This window comes from Diabrotica virgifera, chromosome 4 (assembly GCF_917563875.1).
Source record: "Diabrotica virgifera virgifera chromosome 4, PGI_DIABVI_V3a".
Classification (NCBI taxonomy): domain Eukaryota; kingdom Metazoa; phylum Arthropoda; class Insecta; order Coleoptera; family Chrysomelidae; genus Diabrotica; species Diabrotica virgifera.
This window is the reverse complement of record NC_065446.1, coordinates 990,717-1,014,125: the sequence shown is the minus strand read 5'-3', so window position 1 is coordinate 1,014,125 and position 23,409 is coordinate 990,717. Positions and strand designations below refer to the sequence as shown.

Below are 23,409 nucleotides of genomic sequence, written 5' to 3'. Positions count from 1 at the left end.
CAGCTGTACCACAGCCGCCATATTGAATAATTTTTGACATGTCATTTGAACATCCAATCAGAACAAAGTTATAATGCGCATGCGCCCGGTCGCTAGGTTTTACCATATAAAAATTCACCCTCTATCGCCGGTAAAGAAGTATAACTTCAAAAATTTGACGAGAAATTGACAGTTTGTTTCGCACAGCATTTTCAGATGATTTAATCTTTATCCATTCAATCAAATACAGCAATAAATCAAAATACGTACATTAGTGTGATTGTTATTATTTATTTCTAAGCTAATTAATTATAACAATAGCTGTATATTCTCAAACCCCATCCCCATATCCAGCTGATCGGCATTTTTCATTATAATTCTCTCCACGTTAACACGATCGAGAGCCTCCTGTATTTTAAATTTGACGGGTTTCTCAATGGCGTCCATTATTTGATATCTCAATACATTCGGAAGGATATTAACACCGAATTCAATAAGATAATCCATATTTCCTAAACCATTAAATCTCATCTGGATGTTCCCCAATTCCAATTGAATGTCGTCGAGCGTAGGGGGACGGGAAGTGTCCATATTTTGGCTGGCAATAATCTGGACCTGAAAAATATGTATAATTGGGTTTATTATGCGACGTAATACGCCTAAATAACCAATAATACGCAGGCTATCCAGAAAGTACGTTACGTTTCGGAGTAGAAAAAAGACAAGTACAAGAGAAAGATTTTATTACATATATACATTTGAAAGAGACACTAAAATACTATTATTAATGTTGTTCTGAAGCTATTTACTTGTGGCATTTTTATGATTAACTATTGTTATAAAATTTTTTGGGAAAAATTTAGAAAATTAATGTATGTCAGATCATAGATTTACATCGCCCTGTATATGGCCAAAATTGTAAATAGTATAATTTAGTTAGTAAACAGTGTTTCGCGGAAAGTGAAAATAGTTAGTGATTTGTTAATGGTTCTCTGAACGGACTTATACATTTATGCGGTAGGATTAGAAAGTACATTTATTTCGCTTAGAAGTTAACAATAGGACGTTTACAAATGATTCTTAGAAGGAGAGACGATAAATACGATGGTTGAGTTTTAGAATATAAGGTTTTTTGTTTAGCATGTAGAAAAACAAGAGTAATTTTGGTGTCTCCTGGAATTTGATAAAACGGAAAAGTTGTATACAAAAATATGCTGTTCTTGAGAAATGAAAGGATGGATGTAATGTGTAGAGAGGATGTTTTGAGATTGGCGAGAAAGACGGATGGAAGGGGAAGAGAGCGTTGAGTCTGAGTGTGAGTAGAAAAAAAAAAGTGGCACTGTGTAAAGAAGGTTTGAAGAGACCTGTCCAGTTTTTGAAAAGTAGTAAGTTTGTGTAAAGTGGTGAAGTTGGTGGCCGTGATAAGCAGAATCGTGTTGAAACAAATCGTTGATCGAGTTGAGAAGTTTAATCTCCTCGTGTCCGAAGAGATTCCAGTTTTCTGTCTGGAACGAGTAGCCGGGTTTTATCAGTTTGCGCAAGATATCGAGCAGAGAGAAAATTGAGGAGAGATTACGAGCGAGTGCTGTTGTTTATTTGTGAAACAGTTTGTACGAGAAGGACCGCCATAGCATCCAAGGAGCACGTGTGGGAGAATCCAGGACTACACAATCCATAAGAGGAAGGAAAGAAGAGAAAAAAGGTTAGTCAGATTATTTGTAAAAAGGAGAGAGTGTTGTATACCACATACCATATTTTTTTTCGTTATTGAACAGTTCTACAGCATTACACATTCTTTAATAAATTCAAAAAATAAATAAGTAATCTATTCAAAAGGAGAAAATTAAATTTTGTTTTTTTTTGTGTAATACTAAGTACAGTCTACAGAATCATTTAAATACAATTTTTGTAAAAAAAGGAGATAGCAGAATAAAGATTTTATTACATAAGAAATAATAACAACAAAATCGATTTTAGCATTAATTTTAATATTATATTTATGGTATTTTGGATAAATAAATAACATTTCTAGTTTTTATATGACATTGAGTGTATTTATTTTCATTGTTTTGTCCTGGAAGAAGTAAACAACCAGAGATGCTAGAAGCCACAAATTAAAGGTAATAGATTAAAATAAATTAGCCCTGAAAATAAATCTTATCTGGAGAGTTTTATTTTACTTTGTCTTTGTTTCCATAAGTAGTGATTAATATAATTCCCCCTATCTCAGGGGGAACACCATTGCAGGTTAGAAAAATCAGGATAGGGTCTTGGAATCTTGGTAGTCTTACAGGTAAGAGTCTGGAGTTAGTGGATGCGCTCAAACGAAAAAGAGTTCAAATTGCTTGTATTCAAGAAACTAGGTGGAAACGACAAAGGGCGAAAGAACTAGGTGATGGATATAAATTGTGGTATGTAGGGAGTAGTAACACTAGAAATGGAGTTGGTATAATTGCTGATAGTGAAATGAAAGATAACGTAGTAGAAGTTGTAAGAACGAGTAATAGAATGATGTCAGTGAAATTTGTAATTGATAAAGAGGTATTGAATGTTGTGTGTGTGTGTGTGTATGCTCCTCAAACAGGTCTGGATGAGAATGAAAGGAGAGCTTTCTATGACCAATTAGGAGACGTACTGAGTGATATTCCAGCAGAGGAGAAAGTTATAATAGGAAGGTGATTTCAATGCACATGTGGGCCAAGCCAAGACAGGATATGAAACAATACATGGGGGATTAGGCTTTGGAACTAGAAATGAAACTGAAGATGACATGCTAGAATTAGCAACAGCATTGGATATGGCGATTGTTAACACATTCTTTAAAAAGAGAGAAACTCAACTTATTACCTACAAAAGTGGACAACATCAATCCCAAATAGACTACTTCATGATAAGGAAAGAAGACATACGTGAATGCAAGGACTGCAAGGTAATAGTTAGTGAGACAGTAAGCCAACAACATAAGCTGCTTGTTCTGGAGATCGAAGTAAAAAAGCGAAAATAAACAAAAATATCGGAGAGGACCACAAAAAATCAAGTGGTGGATGCTAAAAGATGAGAAGGAAGGTCTATTCAGGGAAAGAATAGTAGAAAAAATATGTTGGAACATGAAAGAAAGGCCTAACAAAATTTGGAGAAAAATGGCCAATATTATTAGAGAGACGGCTATTGAAATACTTGGGAAAACGTCAGGAAAGAAGTTTGAGGATAAAGAGACTAGGTGGTGGTCAAATGAAGTACAAGGAAAAATAAAAAAAAGAGAAGAGAAAATTATATAAAAAGTGGCAAGAAACCAGATCGGACATAGATCTTCAAAACTATATGGTCGCCAAAAAGGAAGCGAAAGTAGCAAAAGCTAAAGCAAAAGCGTATTCAAACCTATACGATCAACTTGATACCAGGGAAGGCGAAGCAAAAATATATAAAATAGCCAAACAGAGAGCAAAGAAAGCAAGAGATTTTAATCAGATTAGATGTATGGAGAAGAGATGTATAGAAGTATGGAGAGCATTGGGAGAGACAGGAATAAGTTGGCTAGCAGGTCTATTTAATAGAATTATGGAAGTTGGACAAATGCCAGACGAATGGAGAAGCAGTATATTTATACCTGTCTACAAAAACAAGGGAGACATACAACAATGCACAAACTACAGGTCTATAAAACTACTTAGCCACAGCATGAAAATATGGGAGAGAGTAATTGATAGACGGATACGTGAAGAAACCGAAATATCAGATAATCAATTTGGCTTTATGCAGGGCAGATCAAAAACAGATGCAATTTTCATTGTAAGGCAATTGATGGAAAAATACAGGAATAAAGAAACCAACGCTCATATGGTATTCATTGATCTTGAGAAAGCATATGATAGAGTTCCTCGAGAGATTCTTTGGTGGGCACTCAATAAGAAAGGAGTCCCTGCGATTATGTTAAGATTGTGAGAGATATGTATGAGGGAGTAACGACTATGGTTAGAACAGGTATGGGAGAGACTGATAAATTTCAGGTGAAAGTAGGATTGCACCAAGGCTCGGTGCTTAGTCCTTATTTATTCTCATTAGTTTTGGACCAGATAACAGCGAAACTACAGGGTAGTATTCCATGGTGCCTAATGTATGCTAATGATGTAGTGTTAATAGGAAATAATGAAAGAGACTTGGAACAAAAACTGGAACAGTGGAGACAAGCTCTGGAGGAAAAAGGTTTAAAACTTAGTAGGACAAAACAGAGTATTTGGAATGTTCATTTAAAGATGGAGTTACTACAAACAAAATGGTATCTTTGGATAGTGAAATGATTGTGAAAAGCAATAGTTTTAAGTACCTAGGATCGGTATTACAGAGTAATGGAGAAATAGATGGAGATGCATGCAGTAGAATTAGGGCTGGATGGATGAAGTGGAAAGAAGCGAGTGGTGTGTTGTGTGACAGAAAAATTCCAATGAAGCTGAAGAGAAAATTCTATAAAACAGCCATAAGACCGGCTATGATGCACGGAACTGAAATTTGGGCAGTGCAAAAGAAAGAGGAACAACGAATGCATGTGGCGGAAATGAGAATGCTTAGATGGATGAGTGGAGTGACAAAGAAGGATAAAATTAGAAATGAGTATATTAGGGGAAGTCTAGGTGTGGCACCATTTGATGCCAAAATGGGAGAGCATAAGTTAAGATGGTTTGATCATGTTCAACGTCGAGACGTTAATCACCCAATACGAAGAATAGTTGAAGTGTAGATTCCTGGAAGGAGTAGGAGAGGAAGGCCAAAGAAGACCTTGGGTAGGCGATAAGGCATGACATGTTGGTAAAGGGGATTAACATTGATACGACCCAAGATAGAATTTTGTGGAGAAATGCAATTAGGGAAATGGACCCCGCATAGGGATAAGACAAAGAGAATGGTGATGATAAATGAATGGGTATTTTATCGCATATCTTTTTTGTCTTTAATTTTTAAGCATTTTTGACACCAGATTATTAAATTATGAGGTATTCTTGTACTCAAAGTTACTCTTCCTTTAAGTTGGTAAACAACACCGTTTTTTTTGTATTTTTTTTTTATTTTTTTTTCAAATTCAAGAGACTAAAAATTTTAAAATCGATTTTTCTAGAAAACGGTGTGTCCTACTGACTTAAAGCAAGAGTACCTTTTGGTACTAGAATATCTCACAATTTAATATTCCAGAGTTAAAAATGCTTAAATTGTAAAGAAAAAAAAATATGCGATATAATAACCGTTGCCCTACCCAAAACGGACGCCTATGACCGGTACTAGAAATTCGCAATGAATGGAATCGATTTACCTCTGGAAGATAAATATGCGTACCAATTTTCATTTTTCTAACTAGAAGCGTTCTGGAGGTATTTAAGAAAAACTAATTACAAGACGCCATCTTCAAAGAGATCTAGCTCCCTTAGGAAGCATTTTCGGACTAAGTGAATTTCGTTAAATTGTCTTAAAATTGTCTGAGGAATCTCCTGTCTTCGTTTGTCGGTAGAGTTTCTGGACACCCTGTATACACACACACACAAACTTATATGGAATCATCTGATATTTCTCATTATTTCGTGCGAATTTAAAAAAGCGAACACACGAAGTCAAACATAATTTATTTTAAAGCAATTTAATAACAAATTTGCAACTCAAGCAAATAATCTATACCGTACCGAGCTGTACTATCTGATTGTCTTATCGATTTGTTTATTTTCAATAAAAACCTTTATTCTTCGCAACAATAACAAGTTGTTTCAAAAGAAATAAACACTACTTTGAAATACATGGTGATTCCATATAAATTTGGGTGTGTGTATCTGATGATTATTTTATTTATTAGTGTAGTATCCGGTAGAAAGGCAATTACATTATGCCTTAACTGCCCCAGGGAGATTCTCCTCTCAAAGGATCCAAGTAAAATTGTTTTAGAGGATCAAAAGTGCAGGTGTTTCATGCCCTTTTTATGTGTCAAGAGCAGATATATATTGTCTACTGCGAAACATAAAAACCCTAGTGGTTTCTGAGCAGAGGTTAACCCTTTAAATTCAAGTGCCTGCTTTTAAATTGACTCCGAGAGTGGATATATCCTGACTTTTACTTCATAAGTTGTTTATAAATTTTTATCGAAAGAGATTTAAGAGATAAGTTTTCTTCAACCAAAGTTGTTTATTAAATTTATTTTATGTATATACGATGTGATACAAAAGTATGGAATAAATACATTATTTCTTAAACATATGACTCTGTTGTCCGCCAATCTGCATTCAGTATTTTACATGACTCATAGCTGATGATGCGTGTTTTTATGAAAAATCACATTTAGTCGCATTTTAAGCACGTTTCTGATTTTTAACCCCACCTGAGCATAGAAAAGTCTGTCATATTTGTGTTTACTGTGCAAAAATATGTGTGCAGAACATCAATTTAGTATTTATAAAAATTGTAAATAATATAAAAATAAACTATTCAACTCGCAGGCAAAATATCAACTCAAATATCCAAACGCATAAAAAAGAAAAGAATAACACCAGCCTTCAGGACAAACAACAACTCCAGCAAATATATTAAGGCCAACAAGGGCCAAACGCAAAAAGCACTTAGGTACACAATGTACACAGTGGTGGATATATACTTACATGCGATGACTGTCCAAAAACTTACATCGATCAAACTGGTCGAACCATTAATAAACGTATAGCAGAACACAAGTGGCTTTCAATAATATAAAAACAGTTTCTACGTGCGCACTTCACTTTCTAGATCATATAATCATTCTTTTGATGAACAGTATCAAATTCTTCATATTCAAAATAAAGGCCTTAAACTATCTTTATTAGAATCTATGAAAATTAATAAATTAAAAAATACAGATATAATTCTGTCTGACCAGCTTTAGACAAACAGCTCTCCACTCCTCAACTTATTCAGTTAAGACAAAGTATAGGAGTAGGGGGGTGCATATAGATTTTCACTTCGGAAAAAATCAAACAAGATAGAACTTTTTGTAATTTCATTAAGAAATGTTTAATAAACAACATATCAAAAAGTTCTACTCGAGAAGCGGGTGCTTCATTTTTATTAAACAAATGAACTACGAAATTAGATGTTTCTTTAAAATAACTCCGAAAATATAAATTTTAGAAAAAAACTGACTTGAACATTGAAAAATTCAAAAAATTTTGCAAAAAAAACCTTATATAAAGAATTTTCTAAAATTAAATCTGTATCTTCTAAAATGTTTTAATTACAACGCTAAAGTCACCCTTCTCACAAATATTCGCGCACTGTAAACTAACGTACGGCGAAGTGCATGGTTGAGTTATTTTACTGTAATTCTTTAACTAATGGATCAAATGAAATTTTACAAATTGAACATGAAAGAAGAATAATTAATCTATCTTATGGTTATAATTGAAAGAAATAAAATGTATGGACATAACTACGGTGTGGCGGAAAGTGAGCCTTACATGAATTTTGTTTAAAAATGATTTAAAAATGTGTAACTATGACAATTTTTCTTATAAAACTCTCAGTTTTGCACAACTTACCTTCCAAGCATCTTGCTAACTGATGTTTTATTCAAAAAAAAATCTTAAAATTTTAATTCAAATGATATGACGTCTCAAAAAATGTAATTTTTGAAATCTTCGTAGTTTTATAGAATTACCACCACTTTAAGACGGTATTACTCAAGTTTGAACAAATCTATTACAGTTTTATAATTTCTTTTTTAAAGCTTAGGATGTAGTTTCTAAAATGCACTTAATTATTTTACTTTAGAAGTGAAATAAACTATTTCTTTTTAAGAAAAGAAAATTAAGAAAGATAACAAAAATGTAATACAAAAATCGAAAATTACCAGCTAAAAAAATGTTTGTACAAAGTGATCAAAACTTTTTTCTGTAAAACTTACCTAAAATACATTTAACAATAATAAATGTTCAGCAAAAAAAATTTTTTAGCTCTTACACAGTATGTCTGCGTAACTTGGAACCTATTGATAACTTTTTTATTATCAGTTTTACGAAAAAAAGTTATTCTTTATAAAATACTCTGCATCCTATATAATCTAAGATGTAATCATCAAATATCAAATTTAATTAATGTTATACGAGGTATGTCAAAAAATATGAATTTCACTCAAGAGTAAGTACCATAAATGTTATTAAGAAAAGTTGTTTGGAATTAAAAAATTCGTTTTAGTGTTCAATTACCTCCTAATTAAAATATTGTGAATAATAAAGGCACTTAACTCTTAAGAAAAATTAATATGTTTTACATACCTGTTATAAAATTAAAAAAGTTTGATGTCTGATGGTTGTATCTTAGATTTTAGACCAGGGAGAGAATTTTATGAAAAATAAATAACTTTTTTTCGTAAAAGTGATAATAAAATAGTTATCATAATTGGAATAAAATGATGATGAGTAACCGTAATTTGAGAAAAAATTTAAAAAATTTTTTCGATTAAAATGATATAATTGTATATTTAGACCTAGTTTCTAATTTCAAACAACTTTTCATAATATCATTTTTTGATAATGCGAGAATATAAAGGTACTTTACTCTTTAACGAAATTCATATTTTTGACATACTCGAATAAAATTGATAAAATTTGATATCTGATGGTTGAGCTTTAGATTTTTGACTATTAAAAGCATTTTACGAAGAATAACTTTTTTTTCGTAAAATTGATAACAAAAAACTTTTCCATGTGGTTCCTAGCTACGCAGACACATTGTATAAGAGCTTCTGTATAAGAATTTTCAAATTGAAGTGCCATATTCGGATTCAGCATAATCAAAAACAAAATAGAAACATATTTCATCAAAGTAAAATGATTAATTTAACGATATTTTTAAAATTATTTATACAAAACAATTGTTATTGTTTAAACAATTAATAAACAATTAGCGGCCAAATCTGCGAGTAGAACTTTTTACTTTAACATGTATATAAACTAACAAAAATTTTTTAAAAAAATATAAGCTTGTTTGAACTTTTCCAAAACAATGCATGTTTTCGTTCTAATTGCACTCCCATAGAGCTTAGTAAAATCACACCACTTGAGAAAGGAACCCTGCCGAAACAGCTGTAGTGACATTAATTTGTAATACATTTTGTGGAAGTATTAAAAACAAAAGTTTTCAGTGTTTTATTATTAGATAAAATGAACTTCCCTTAGGTAACGGTCCAATCCATAACCAGTGCTTAGTTTAATTTGATAGTATGTGCAGATAGATTCAAAGGAAAGTACAGAAAAAGTAAAAATATGTACAGAAATTGGGTGGAGAAGAAGAACAAATAAATAGAAAGTTTAATAATAATAAATATGTAATTACGTATTTTTTATGGGAAATAAGCCACAATTTTACTAAAAAATGAATTTATTAACGTTTCGAAACTCAAATCGGGTTTCGTTGTCAAAATACAAAATACTATTGTATATTTTGATATATATAAATATTTTGACAACGAAACCCGATTTGAGTTTCGAAACGTTAATAAATTCATTTTTTAGTAAAATTGTGGCTTATTTCCCATAAAAAATACGTAATTATAAAAATGCCACAAGGAAATAGCTTCAGAACAACAATAAATATGTAAACAAAACACGCTTCATAAAGAAGCAAAATAATAGGTATTTAGATTGGTTAAGATATATAGAAATTCTTGAAAATGAAATAATAGCAGAATTAAGTCATGCAACGAAAAAAAATTACTAATTGATGATAATGTTAATCATTTTAAAAATGATAAAAGCAGAATGCTAGAAATTGAAAGTAATATATGGGAGAACCTTAAAATAGATAATCTTGTAATTTTTTTTAATTCTAGAAATAAATCTGTATTTAAAACCGCTTAGAAAAATATTAACTCTAAAGCTTTAACCTGTGGACTCTAACTGTGGAGATATTAAATCTAAAGTTGTTGGAATATTTATGTTAAAGACTTAACGGCGAGGTGTCTGGCGAGATTCACTAAGTTAAAACCGTTGTCCAGAATATAAGTTTAAAATGAACAATAATGAACATACTGAAAAAATAATACTACTGTAATATCTACTGTATTTTGACAAAATCTTTATATTTTTAAAGTAAAAAATTATTTATTTTACAATTTGTATGGATATTCCTTCGTAAAAATAGAAATTTTGAATAAATTGTGGGGCGGAATTACTTGATATTATACTAAAGAATATTTCGAAAACAGTAAATCTATCTAAATGTCGAAATCAATATGTGGTTTATTAATAAATTAATGGTTTTTTAATAAATTAATAAGTGGTTTTAAATTCTATAGAAAATTTAAAATTATGTTGGATGCATAGGGAAATTTTTAAAAGTTTGGCGGAGGTGTCGATACAAGAAACTGTCTACAAATATGCTGATGTCTTAATTGTACACTTACTTTTAAGTAGTTAATAGTGAAAGCTACAGTACCATCTCTGTATATGGATCCTGGTACTATCGACGCTTGCCAATTAGTGGTGCCAACCAATTTTCCAGTACTGCCTTCTAAAAAGATGTATAGGGTTTTGTTCTTCATTTCAAACGTGATTTCTTTTGTTCGGTAGAAAGAAGATAATCCATATAACCAGGTGTGCGAGAGGTGGACAGTGATGAATCCAACACTGGCTGTATAATCAGGTACGTAGTAGGGATCGTACCCTTTGGATCTAACGGTTTTTCTGATTTCAAAGATAAGTTGGTCCACAGAGGAGACGGACGTCGGAAATTTGCGTTGAATGTTTTTGATTTCTTTATTAATATCGTTTCTGATGTTTGTGTTGGCTTCGCTAAGTACAAAAGGCTTGATGGAGTCGAAGATGAACGTACCGACCGAATTCATCATGCCTGAAATATTAGAAACAGTAACATTAATCTATAGTCCAGGGCGCATCTGTTTTGAGATGGACGTTGAGAGGTGACTCATATTTTTTTGCAGAAATTTCTTGGAAGTAACTCCTATAATAATAATTGGGTTATCCTCCCGCTCAAAAATGTCCGGAACATTGTTTAAATAATGAAAATGGCAAAAAATGAAGGAAAAATTCTCTTATTTTCTTCGTCTTTTGATTATAACTTTCAAAGTAGTCACTTTCGAGAAAAGTTGTACTGATATAAAAGTTGCATAATTAAATTTCCTACAAAATAGAGTTGGTTAAAAATTTTAAAAATTGTCACCCTTGTTGCAAGATAGCAATAATTGCGAAAAAACCATAAAAAACAAGTATTTGCATTTTACGTTTTTCAACCATTTATGCTACAAGTAGGACCTTTATATTGTACCCAGAAAAACTATATAATATAGTAAAACAATACTGTAAATTTCATTATTATCGGTGCAATAGATTTTGCAAAATAAATTTTGCAATCCAGCTTTCGCAAAAAAATTCATTTTTTCAAAATATTGCAGGACTGAAAATAAAGCAGATAGCAAGTTGAATTTTTTTTACGTATAGAAGAATACCGTACCTTTCATTTGCAATTTTTAAATTTAAAATCTATTAACTACCACGGCGTCAGGAATTTTTTTAAATAAACATTAATTTTGGTGCTACGCTCAGGACAGTGGTGTTTGATTTACACAAGTTGATTTCCACCAAAATTTCTTCCAATCTTTACCTAATATATTATTTTCTTACACTATATTTTGTTGTATTTTAATATTTTAATTCCACAAAAATCAAACTAATTTGATTATTTTTTGTGAGATATTGTTTAAACAGTTGCATATGTTTAAAAATAATAAAGTTTTATTCCCTAACTTAAAATATATGAATAAAGAAAATTTTTGCCAAAAAAAGTGTTATTTCAAAAGACAGAGCATGTGTTTTTATTTTGCAATAAACAAATTTATTTATTTATATGGAAATGTAATAAAAATTAAAATGTATCAATCATTATCAAAGGTCATTGGAATGCCCAATCAGAGCAAACTAGTCCTGTCTTGAGCGTAGCACCAAAAAAATGTGTATTTAAAAAAAATCCTGACGCCGTAGTGGTTAACCGATTTTAATTTTGCAAATTGCAAATGAAAGGTACGGTATTCTTCTATAAGAAAAAAAAAATAAACTTGCTGTCTGGTTTATATTCAGTCCTGCAAGATTTTGAAAAAATTAATTTTTTTTTGCGAAAGCTGGATTGCAAAATCTAATTTAACCGATCTTAATGAAATTCACAGTATTATTTTCTTATACCATAAAGTTTTTCTCGGTAAAATATGAAGCTCTAAGTGTAGCATAAATGGTTGAAAAACGTAAAATGCAAATACTTGTTTTTTATCGTTTTTTCGCAATTATTTCTATTTTGCAACAAGGGTGACAATTTTTAAAATTTTAACGAATTTTGTATTGTAGCAAATTTAATTGCACAACTTTTATGTCAGTACAACTTTTCTCAAAAATAAATAGATACTTTCAAAGTTATAATCAAAAAACGAAGAAAAAAATTGAATTTTTTATTCATTTTTTGACATTTTGATTATTTAAACAAGTTTCCGGACCATTTTGAGTGGGAGGATAACTCAAATAATATTATATGAGTTATTTTCAAGCAATTTCTGCAAAAAAATATGAGTCACCTCTCAACGTCCAAATGTACTAATATTTTTACACATGCGTCCTGGTCTACTAATAAAACAATGAAATACGTAGTAGAACAATGTTCTAACACAAGAAAATATACAAAAAACGTGAGTCTCAACGATGGCGTCAGAGGAAATCAGATTGATCATGTTCTGGTAGATGCCAGGAGGCGTCGTAACTGAAGAAGCTAAAATGAAAACACGGATCATCTGGAAAAAAACAGGAATAGCGTCAGAAAAAATCCACCAAGAATACGCCAACTGCGGAATAATGACATAGAGCAAAAATTTCAAAGGGGTATACAAATAGCGCTAACGCAGACAGAGGATTATATACTTTTACACACTTTAATATATGATTTTTTTTTCACTTCCTTTATTCATTCAAGTGTGTACAAAATTTATCAGTCTTTCAACCAACATAGACTCTGCTTGAAAAATATAAAACTTTCGACAGGTGTATGAAATGATATTTCTAGAACAGAAAAAGAGAACAATAGAAAATAGAAATAAAAGAAAGAAATATGGCTAGAAGCAACATACATATGTCCAGATGTGAACAAATATAAAAGAAATAAAGTCTAGAAGACTCCAAGGAGTACGATACCTCAGAAGATATTCTGACGGAAGAATAGTAAGGCTTGGTATGGGAAGAAGTCCCAACTCGAACATGGACAACCTCGACTTTGGTAACGTGAAAAATAGATAAAGCTATGGGAGTGGAGAATTAGATGGAGATTGCTCAAGACAGAGAAGAGTGGAGGCATATTGTCGACTCGGCTAAAACCTATGAAGGGTTCTAACGCCACGGAGTAAGTTAAACATAGTACGAATATTTAAAAAATTACCTTGAAACATATTTGCAAAAAATCCTAAATTTTGGAAATCCATATCAATAGTCTCGAACTCTATATCCATGTCCATATCTTGAGCTGATAAAGTACCATTTTGCTCTACTTCTAATGAAGCAACAGCAATGATGCTAACCTAAAGATATTAAAACAAAATTTTGTTTATATTAGTCATTTTTAAGTTAATTATATTATTTATTTGTAAAGTTTTGAATACTACAACCATATACCTTTCATCATTCTCTTTGCCTTATCCCTATGCGGGGTCGGCTTCCCTAATTGCATTTCTCCACACAATTCTATCTTGGGCCATATCAATGTTAATCCCCTTTACCAACATGTCCTGCCTTATCGCCTCCCCCCAGGTCTTCTTTGGTCTTCCTGTCCTACTCCTTCCAGGAATCTGCACTTCAGCTATTCTTCGTATTGGGTGGTTAACGTCTCGACGTTGAACATGACCAAACCATCTTAACCTATGCTCTCTCATTTTGGCATCAATTGGTGCCACACTACAACCATATACCTTTCCGATGCATAATTTAATAAACTTCTTCCGTCGTTAGTTGTAGCTCTGTGTTTGTAGATAGTTTCGTCTTCAATGTTATTCTTACTGACAATCATGATTTTTGTTTTTGAAGTTATACTTCTTTAGGCACGAGGGTGGATTTTTACATTACCTGGCGCATGCGCACACCTACAGTATGGTATTAGTCGCTACATCTTTATGTAGCGCAAATAAGGTGTGCGTGAAAAGAATATATTATTGATGTTTTTAGTAAATATATTTATTATAATTTTTGTGTCTTTGGATTTGTCTTCATCGGGAATAAGATATTTTATAATAATAGTAAGTATACAGGGTGATTTATTAGTACGGTAAAGTTCAATAGCTCCGCTATAGTAATAGATAGCAATAAAAGTTAATAAAAAAATTTTAGCCACCCTTGAGCTTCACATTACAAAATTAGTTACAGGGTGTTCGATAACACAGTGGCAGACCTAACTTATGTTTTTTTAAATGGAACACCCTATATTTTATTTTATATTCGAAATCCTGTTAACTTCTTCATCACAAAAATATAAAGGATTGTAATGTTATACGGGGTATTTACAAAGTTATAACCAATTTTGTATGAAAATCGTAACAAGTTCAACTCCATGTATAAATAAAAATAAGCACAACAGCAATGGTTTACTAATGGCATATTTTTTTATTTATTGTCAAAATTTTTAAGAATTATTGATATTGCTAATTTTCTTTATATCAAATACAGGGTGAGTCAAAACGCAAGTACATTATTTTCTGAGTAATGTTAAATGGAACACCCTGTATTTTATATCATTATTGAAAAGTAACATTAACGTACTTTAATTTTTATATAACATTCCCTATGCTTAAATTTATTAGTTTTCGAGATATTTTGATTTTTCAGAGCAAATTATTTTAGGTGTTTAAATTTACCTAAATTTTAAGTAAGCTATGACTGAATTGACAATGGAAGATTACCGATTATCAATCCGGTAACCAATGTAACACTGTAGCAAATAAAGAAATAAAAATAATTTATTAATAATACATTTTACAAACAAAAACACAACCACTACATGCAACATTTTTGAAACAATTACAGACTATCTTTTTATGTAAATGCAACAAATAAACAAAGAAAATTAGTAATAAATTTTACAAAAAAACACACAAACACAAAATACAATATTTTGTGAAGAAAATTAAACACTACTTTTGTATGTAAATGTAACAATGTAACAAATAAAGAACGAAACATAATTTACCAGTAATACATTTTGCAAAAAAACATGTTTGAAAAAATTAGAAGCTACTTTTAATAAAATATTTTTAATATTTAATTATAGAAGGTGTTCAAAATTATCTCCTAACACATTTATGTACGCCTAAAAACGATCATTGAATGAGCTACTTACTCTACGGAGCATTTGTAAATTAACACATCGAAATACGCTTTATATTCTATTTTTCATCTCATCTCTTGTTGTTGGAAGTATTTTATAAACTTCATTATTAACGTAACCCCAAAAAAATCAGTCCAGTTTATTAAATTCTGGTGATTTGGGTGGACACGCTACTGGTCCATTGAAAAATGAAAATATCTCGAAAACTAATAAATTTAGACATAGGGAATGTTATCTAAAAATTAAAGTACGGTAATGGTACTTTTCAATAGCGATATAAAATACAGGGTGTTTCATTTAAAATTACTGAGAAAATAATGTACTTGCGTTTTGACTTACCCTGTAAGAAAAAGAAAGTAGTAAGTAAAAATTAGTTTAATCTTTAAATAAAATACAAATAACCTGTTGAAAGTATATTAATTTCGTTGAAATCATATAATAGAAGTATAACTTCTTACGAGCGTACAAAGTACACACACATTCTTTTTTTTTGTGTTCAGATCCATTCCGTACCACTCGTAGTACTACGTAGTGTAATCAACCAAAATTTGTAGCCCTTCTTTACTGTTCACAAAGAGTATTGTATCGTCTGCATGTCTGAGAGATTATTCACTAGTGTTCCATTAATTGATATGCCTTCATTAAAACTTTTCTTCTAAACACATATTAAAAAGTAGAGGGGTAGTACACGTCCTTGTCGTATTCCTTTTCTAATAGGTGTCTTTTTGATTTTTGGTGGTCTACTCGAATTATGGCTTTCTGATATCGGTATAAATTTGTAATTATTTTTACATCCTAATAATCTGTTTCTGTATCCGGTAATCGTTTTCAAGCCTTTCTGTGTTGTATTTTGTCGAAGGGTTTCTCAAAGTCAGCTAGACATGTGAGTACGTCACAGATGACAACTCAATATCGTTCTATGAGTGTATTGGGACCGTGCAAGTTCGGCAAAGCGACCCCTATTTCTACGCTCTGTACTATTATTCGCACTTTTAATTATATTGGCCAATTATATTAGTCCTGGTTACTGGATAATTGTCAAGGCCATAGTCCAACAAAATAATAAGAAGAAAAAATAAGATTCAGGTTATGTTATGAAAACATCAACAATTGTATGTAGTAAATAAAATTAGTTATTAAAATGCAGTACTGCAAGCAAAATACAATTAATTAAATTTACCTTTATATAATAATTGCATATCATATCAATATTGTGGAGCAATATATAATTTTTCTGCTTCATTGACAGAAGGTATGAAATATACGTCAATTTGACAATTTCAATTGACAATATGAATTATTTAAGATAGTTGCAATATTTCTCCGCGACTCGCGCAGGGTCGTTTCTCGTTTCCCTTTCCAAGTACTTGCACACCGCGAATCAGAATACATAATTTATTTTTGCTAGCACCATAAATATGAAAGTTCTGGGAATCAAAACGTACACGCTATGACTCATAAAGGATTTAAATGTGGTTTCAACGACTATTCAACTCCTTTAAAAGAAACAAATCCGATTAAAAATAGTTCAAAATCAAAACAATCAAGCCCGTAATATATTAATGACTAAATGAACGTTTATGTATCTGTTATTTGGAAAATAATTAAGATTTTGCTAAAAATAACTTTTAAAGCAATTTGAAAGATTGTTTTTGCCAGATACGTACGAAATTTTTGTGGCAAGGTCTATTTATTGTCCAGCAGAGAAAAACAACATTTTATTTTCAATGTGAACGTATCTAAGTAATTTAAATAACTATAAGTACAAGTACAAATTTAACCACTTTTAAAATAATTGTTTAAGGTCCGGTTCAAGGTCCCAAGCTATTACTAGCATATGCAGATGACATTGATCTCGTTGGAGACTCCATCCTATCCATAAAAGACATTTTCAATAAGGTGGAGGAGCAATAAGTGAAGTAGGGCTGAAGATTTATGAAGAGAAAACGAAATATATGTGTATAAATAGAACGACACGAAAAGACACGATAGGACACAATGTGACAATCAACTCCTTCAATTTCGAAAGAGCACAAAGTATCGGGAGCCGTAATCACAGGTGACAACGATGTTACTGAAGAAATAAAAGACAGAATCCAATCGGCAAATCGCTGTTATTCGCACTGGATAAGCTTATAAAATCAAAAAATCTTACAAGAAGTTCAAAGATCAAAATCTATTAATACATCGTCAGGCCTGTAGACTGTAGGTACTAACATATGGATGTCAAACGTGGACCATGACCAAAGCAAACGAAGAAAAGCTCAGACGTTTTGAACGAACAATTTTCGGACCTGACCACAATATCACCACAAATAAGTGTAGGATCAGAACCAATATCGAATTAAAAGCACTATTCAATGACGCTGGTATTGTCTAAGAAAATAAATCAGATTTGCTAAGATGGGCAGGCCACGTGCACAGACTTCATAACGAGAGACTTGTAAGACTGGTATTAGACTGGGTGATATTATACAGAAGTTCAGCCACGATTTTTTAACTCCTGCCTTTTGCAATACTGGAAGGGTAGACGATGTACTTACAATCTGTGGAAACATCCACAAATTTCCTGTGACATTTTCCTCTAAAAATTAGATTTTCCAAAAAAATAAAAATAAGGTTTTGCGATGAATTTCTAAGTCCTGCCATATCCGTAGATAGACAGGATACTATCGATTTTATGAAGAAAATTTTTTGGGCAGGAGGGTTGCAAACGGGGTAACGGAGTATATATGTATACAAACATGTAAGGAAAATAATGAAATTTTCATGATTTTTTAGGTCCTGCCAACTAAATAAACTAAACATATTTATTTCAAAATGACCAAAAAAAATATTGGCATGACGTCTCCTAATGTTTAAGTATACTTGTCCCTTGGAAAATTCTGCGGAAAATTTTCACCCTGATTCCGTGATTTTCTTAATCCTGCCTTTAAAAAGTTATAATACTCAAATACAATCAATACCTTTTCGGTACTCGGCAGGAAGGTTAAACGGTTCTTGTAAGACGGCAGGAGTCCTAGATTTGTAAGAAAATTCGTGAAAAAGTCAACTATTTTCTGAGTCATGCCATTTTGCACATGTTTCAAGAATCTTAATATAAGTCTATTTACAAAGAGGCAGGATGGTTTTATGGTTATTTTGTATACAGGGTGGGGCATTAGTGAGGCAAAGTCCAATTACTCGTTTGTCGTAAGATATACGAAAAAAGTTATTTAGGTAAAACATGGGCCACAGATAGGACTATGATTTAACAGTATTTTCTAATATACAGGGCTATCTGTTTTCACAGGGTGACACAAATTTATGTTTTTTAAATGGAATACCCTGTATATTTTTACATTTTTGGATTCTACTCGATGTTCTCTTTAATAAAATATACTGTTTTGAAATATTATACGAAGTAGTTTAAAATATAATTACGTTTTTTTGTTTATTTTGTAGGAATATTCACACCCTATACCTATTGTTAGTGATTTGATATCCAAACTTCTATTAATTTATGTTTAAACGATTTTTAATATAGTCTACTATTGTCAGTTATTAATAGTATACCAAAATGTTTAATTTTAGTATACGGGGTTGGTTGAAACTCGGAATGAGTATTTTCTGAGTTTTCTTAAATGGGACACCCTGTATTTTAGTATTATAATAAAATGGTATTTTATGGTACTTTTTTATTTGTGAAGCATTTTCTGTACCATATTTATATATTAACTTCGGCAGTAAATTGATACAGACAGATTACTCAGGTGGATTTGGGGTTTCTGAACAAGAATGTCACATTAGAACAGGGCCCGGATTACGTACACTCGATACGCATCGTATCCGCCATGTTTTCCCATAAGGCGCTACAGTAAAACATGGCGGATACGATGCGTATCGAGTGTACGTAATCCGGGCCCCAGATCTTTACCTAGTGCTCGGGGTGACTAATATACACACCATATTCTTAAATTTCGAGGCTTTTAGACACTAAAGTGATGCAAGTAGATTACTCGAGGAGTTTTGTGGTTGATGAACATGAATACGCCATCAGAATCGACCTCCAAAAACTCTCTAAATTCGAGATCAGTTACCCTGGGCACCAGGTGCTCCGAGGGTCGGTTGTAATGTCATATTCTTGTTTGGCCATCCCAAAAACCCTCGAATAATCTGTTTTCTTTAATTTATTGCCGATATCCTACGAAACTCCAGATGACGTGCCTTAGCAGCAACTCTGGGCACTAGGTGATTCGGAGGTCGGTTCTGCTTGCGTATTCGTAACTCCATAAACCTCCCAAATAACAAAATTTTGCCCTTAATACACTGATTTTGACAGGTTTATGCACTTTTCGATGCATGTTATGCACTAAAATGCAATTTCCACCCATTTTTATATTGTACACCTTTTATTTGAATTTGAAAAAAATAAAAAAAAAATAAAAAAAAACGGTGTATTTGCCGACTTAAAGCAAGAGTAACTTTTAGTACTAGAATACCTCATAATTTAATACTCTACTCTCAAAAATGTCTAAAAATTTAAAGACCAATAAGTTAGGAGATAAAATATCTAGAAATTCAGTACTAGAAATTCACAATTGATAAAATCGATTCATCTCTGGAAGAGAAATAAACGTAGCAGTTTTCGTTTTCCTAAATAGAATTTTTCTAAATTCTTTTAAACTCAAAAAACCAAAAAACGAAAAATTTTTCAAATCGATTTTTCTAGAACACTGCGTATTCTTCTGAGTTAAAGCAAAAGTACCTTTTAGTACAAAACTATCCCAGAATTTAATAATCCAGTGTCAGAAATGCTTAAAAGTTAAACAGAAAAGTTATTCAATAAAATATCCGTTTCCGTACCCAAAACGGACCCCTATGACCGGTACTAAAAATTGACAATTGATAATTGACATTTGACAATTGACCTCTGGAAGATAAATAAGTGTACCAGTTTTTGTTTTTCCAAATAAAAGCGTTCTGCAGCTATTTTAAAAAAACTAATTACAAGACTTCGATATGCTTCTTCTAGACGAAGCATATCGAAGTAGAGGTCGTCCGCCAACCAGATGGTCTGATGACATCAAACAGATCGACAGAAACTTGATGCAGACAGCACAGGACAGAAATGCATGGAGAAGACTGAGGGAGACCGATATCCAGCATTGGATAGATCCAGGTTGAATTATGACGATGATGAATTACAAGACGCCATCTTAAAAGAGCTTTAGCTTTCCACCGAAGCATTTTTGAACTAGGTGAATTGAGTTAAATTTTCTTAAAATTATCTGAGGAATCTCCGGTTTTCGTTTGTTATGACAGCTTCTGGACACCCTGTATAATATAATGGGTAGGTAAATTCCCTACTATAACCAATAAATTGTAAAAATTGTTTATTTACTTTTATTGCGTTTACTTAGATAAAAATATGATCTAATCACTTAAAATAAAGATGTTACAGTTTGCTATTAGATTTGAAAAGTGTGTAAAAATTCCGAGAAATTATTCAGGAACATAATATTTAATAGGATACGATTGTTTTAATGATATACAAATTAATTTTTTGTATTATTCATCTTTGCGGTTATCCTGCCAAGTTGTAAACGGTTTTAGATTAGTGTTTTTTAAGCATACTCGACATGGTATGACTCAGAAAATTGTGGTGATATGAATATGTTTGTATAACACCCTGAAATAATTTTACAGACACACAATTTAAATTTTTTATACGAAATAACTATACAACCATCCTGCCTCTTTGAAAATAGATTTATAATAACCTTCTTGAGATATGTGCGAAATGGCATGACTTAGAAAATCGTGTAATTTTCCACGAATTTTCTTACAAATTTTTTAACTATATATAGTAAAAAAGGTGTAACTAAACATCCTGCCATTTTGTTTAATGTCTACTGAAATTATTTATTTTATAACAAAATTTATTTTATGACTTAGAAAATCACGGAACCAGAGTGAAAATTTTATACAGAATTTTCCAAGAACCAAGTGCAGTTAGACATTAGGTGACGTCATGCCAATATTTTTTTTGGTCATTTTGAAATAAATATGATTAATTTATTAAGTTGGCAGGACTTAGAAAATTATGAAAATTTCATTATTTTCATTACATGTTTGTATATCTGTATACTCCCTTAGTCCTTTTGCAACCGTCTTACCCAAAAAATTTTCTTCATAAAATAGATAGTGTCCTGTTATTCTATGAATATGGCAGGACTTAAAAATTCATCGCAACTCCCAATTTTTTTTTTCATGGAAAATCTAATTTTCACAGGAAAATGTCACAGGAAACCCGTGGATTTTTCCACAAATTGTAAGTACCTTCTCTAACCTTCCAGTATTGCAAAGGGCAGGACTTAGAAAATCGTGGTTGAACTTCTGTTAATATCTCCCGGTTTATATAGGAGGAGATTCCTACAGGAAAAAGACCACTCGGACGGCCCAGAATACGATGAAGGGATAAAATCCAAGCAGATCTCCGGAAAATAAACATTCCATTTGACCCTTGGTTGATGGAAGGCAAATTGGAAAAAAGTTGTACAGTCAGCCAAGACCCACCCAGAGTTGTAGCGCTACGTGATGATGTATATTGTGCCTTGTTTTTGATAGTATAGTATCACCTACTGCCGACGCACTGTTGCCGCACTGTTGAAAGTTTACGGAACTTTCGAAAAAAATATTGATGAGCGCTGATGTTGCTTCTTAATAAATTAAGTCCTGTGTAGTTCTCAGGATCCGATTTGTTTCCCTTTTTGAAGAGAGCTATTAGGATGCTTGACCTCCATTCTTGTGGTATTATTAATTATTAAAATATATTGAGAAAAAAAATATTTGAGCGAACGATTTTGAAACTTACATTACATTATAAATATACTTACATTTCCTAATTTCACCATGTAAGGTCCTTTAGCCCTCGAAACCCAAGTACTGAGAGTATAGTTCCCTCGAACTGTCAAAACTTCAATAGAAAGACTTGCTCGAACCTTCATCTCAGATATATTGGCAGAGACATGTTCAATTCTAAAATTTTTGAGTCCAAACAGATTGGAATCCTTCAAAAACATTCGACCAAATGGAAAAGATTTACTCATATCTGGTATGGGCATTGGGTCTGGTATAGGAACACCTGGAATGCCAAGTGGATCAGCTTGTTTGTAGTGCTGTAGGATGGCAAATATTATTTCACTTATCTTTTTTTCTGGTAATGTTGCATTTGCAGCTGTTTCTGTCTTCTCCAATGTATTCTGGGATGAGTTTTGTAGATCTTCAGTTTCAAGTGTTGCATTTGCAAATTGTTCTGCCGTCAGAGTTGCTTCAGAAACATTTTGAGATACGTCTTGTAAAAGATCTTCTTTCTCGGTTAGAGTTGAATTGGCAGATAGATCCTGACTAAGAGTTTTTTCTGTTGTATTATTTGTTGTATTACTTGAAGAAAGATCCTCATCTTTTTTTGAAATATTTTTAATTAACAATGTTTTTGCTGTTAAATTTGTGTCGATATAATTTGATTGTTGATCTAGGTCCAAATTTGTAACAGTTGGAGTACTTTTATTCATTATACTATTATTGCACGATACTTTTGGAACTGTAGATAACACATTTGGAGAGATATGGTTTAAATTTTCTGTTGAGCTGGAGAGCACCTTAACTGATTTTTCTGTGTCATTAAAAACGTTGCTTTTTGTAACATTTTCAAAAAATATTTCTCTATCATCTTCAATATTTGTTAAAATTAAACTTTCCAAATTTGTATCATTTATAACCTTTTCAGCAAATTTGGAATGTGATTCAATAAACATTGAATCAATATAACTTTCATCAATTTTTGAACTGATTTGATGTTTTGTTGAATACCCACCTAAAAAAAGAATAGAAAAAGATTTTTAGTTTTTTTTTAAGATATGGCTATCAATTATACAGGGTGAGGCAGATAACTGGCCTATTAGAAATATCTCGAGAACTAAAGGCAACAGAATCATGAAAATTGGAATACATTGGTTTTGACGGATGATCTATTAAATGAAAATATTTTCATCTCTTTACAACTTCCGGTTATACCGGAAC

The 23,409-nt window shown here is 31.8% G+C and overlaps 1 protein-coding gene across 1 annotated transcript; it reads right to left on the bottom strand.

Moving 5' to 3' along the window:
* Positions 1-273: 273 nt before the first annotated feature.
* Positions 274-23,199, bottom strand: LOC114324383 (uncharacterized). Its single transcript, XM_028272203.2, has 4 exons — positions 22,224-23,199; positions 13,411-13,549; positions 10,385-10,830; positions 274-594 (listed from the first exon to the last, which is right to left on the bottom strand). The coding sequence occupies exons 1-4, from the start codon at positions 23,142-23,144 to the stop codon at positions 289-291; spliced, it is 1,812 nt and encodes a 603-aa protein (XP_028128004.2). The 5' UTR covers positions 23,145-23,199; the 3' UTR covers positions 274-288.
* Between the last annotated feature and the right edge of the window lie 210 nt (positions 23,200-23,409).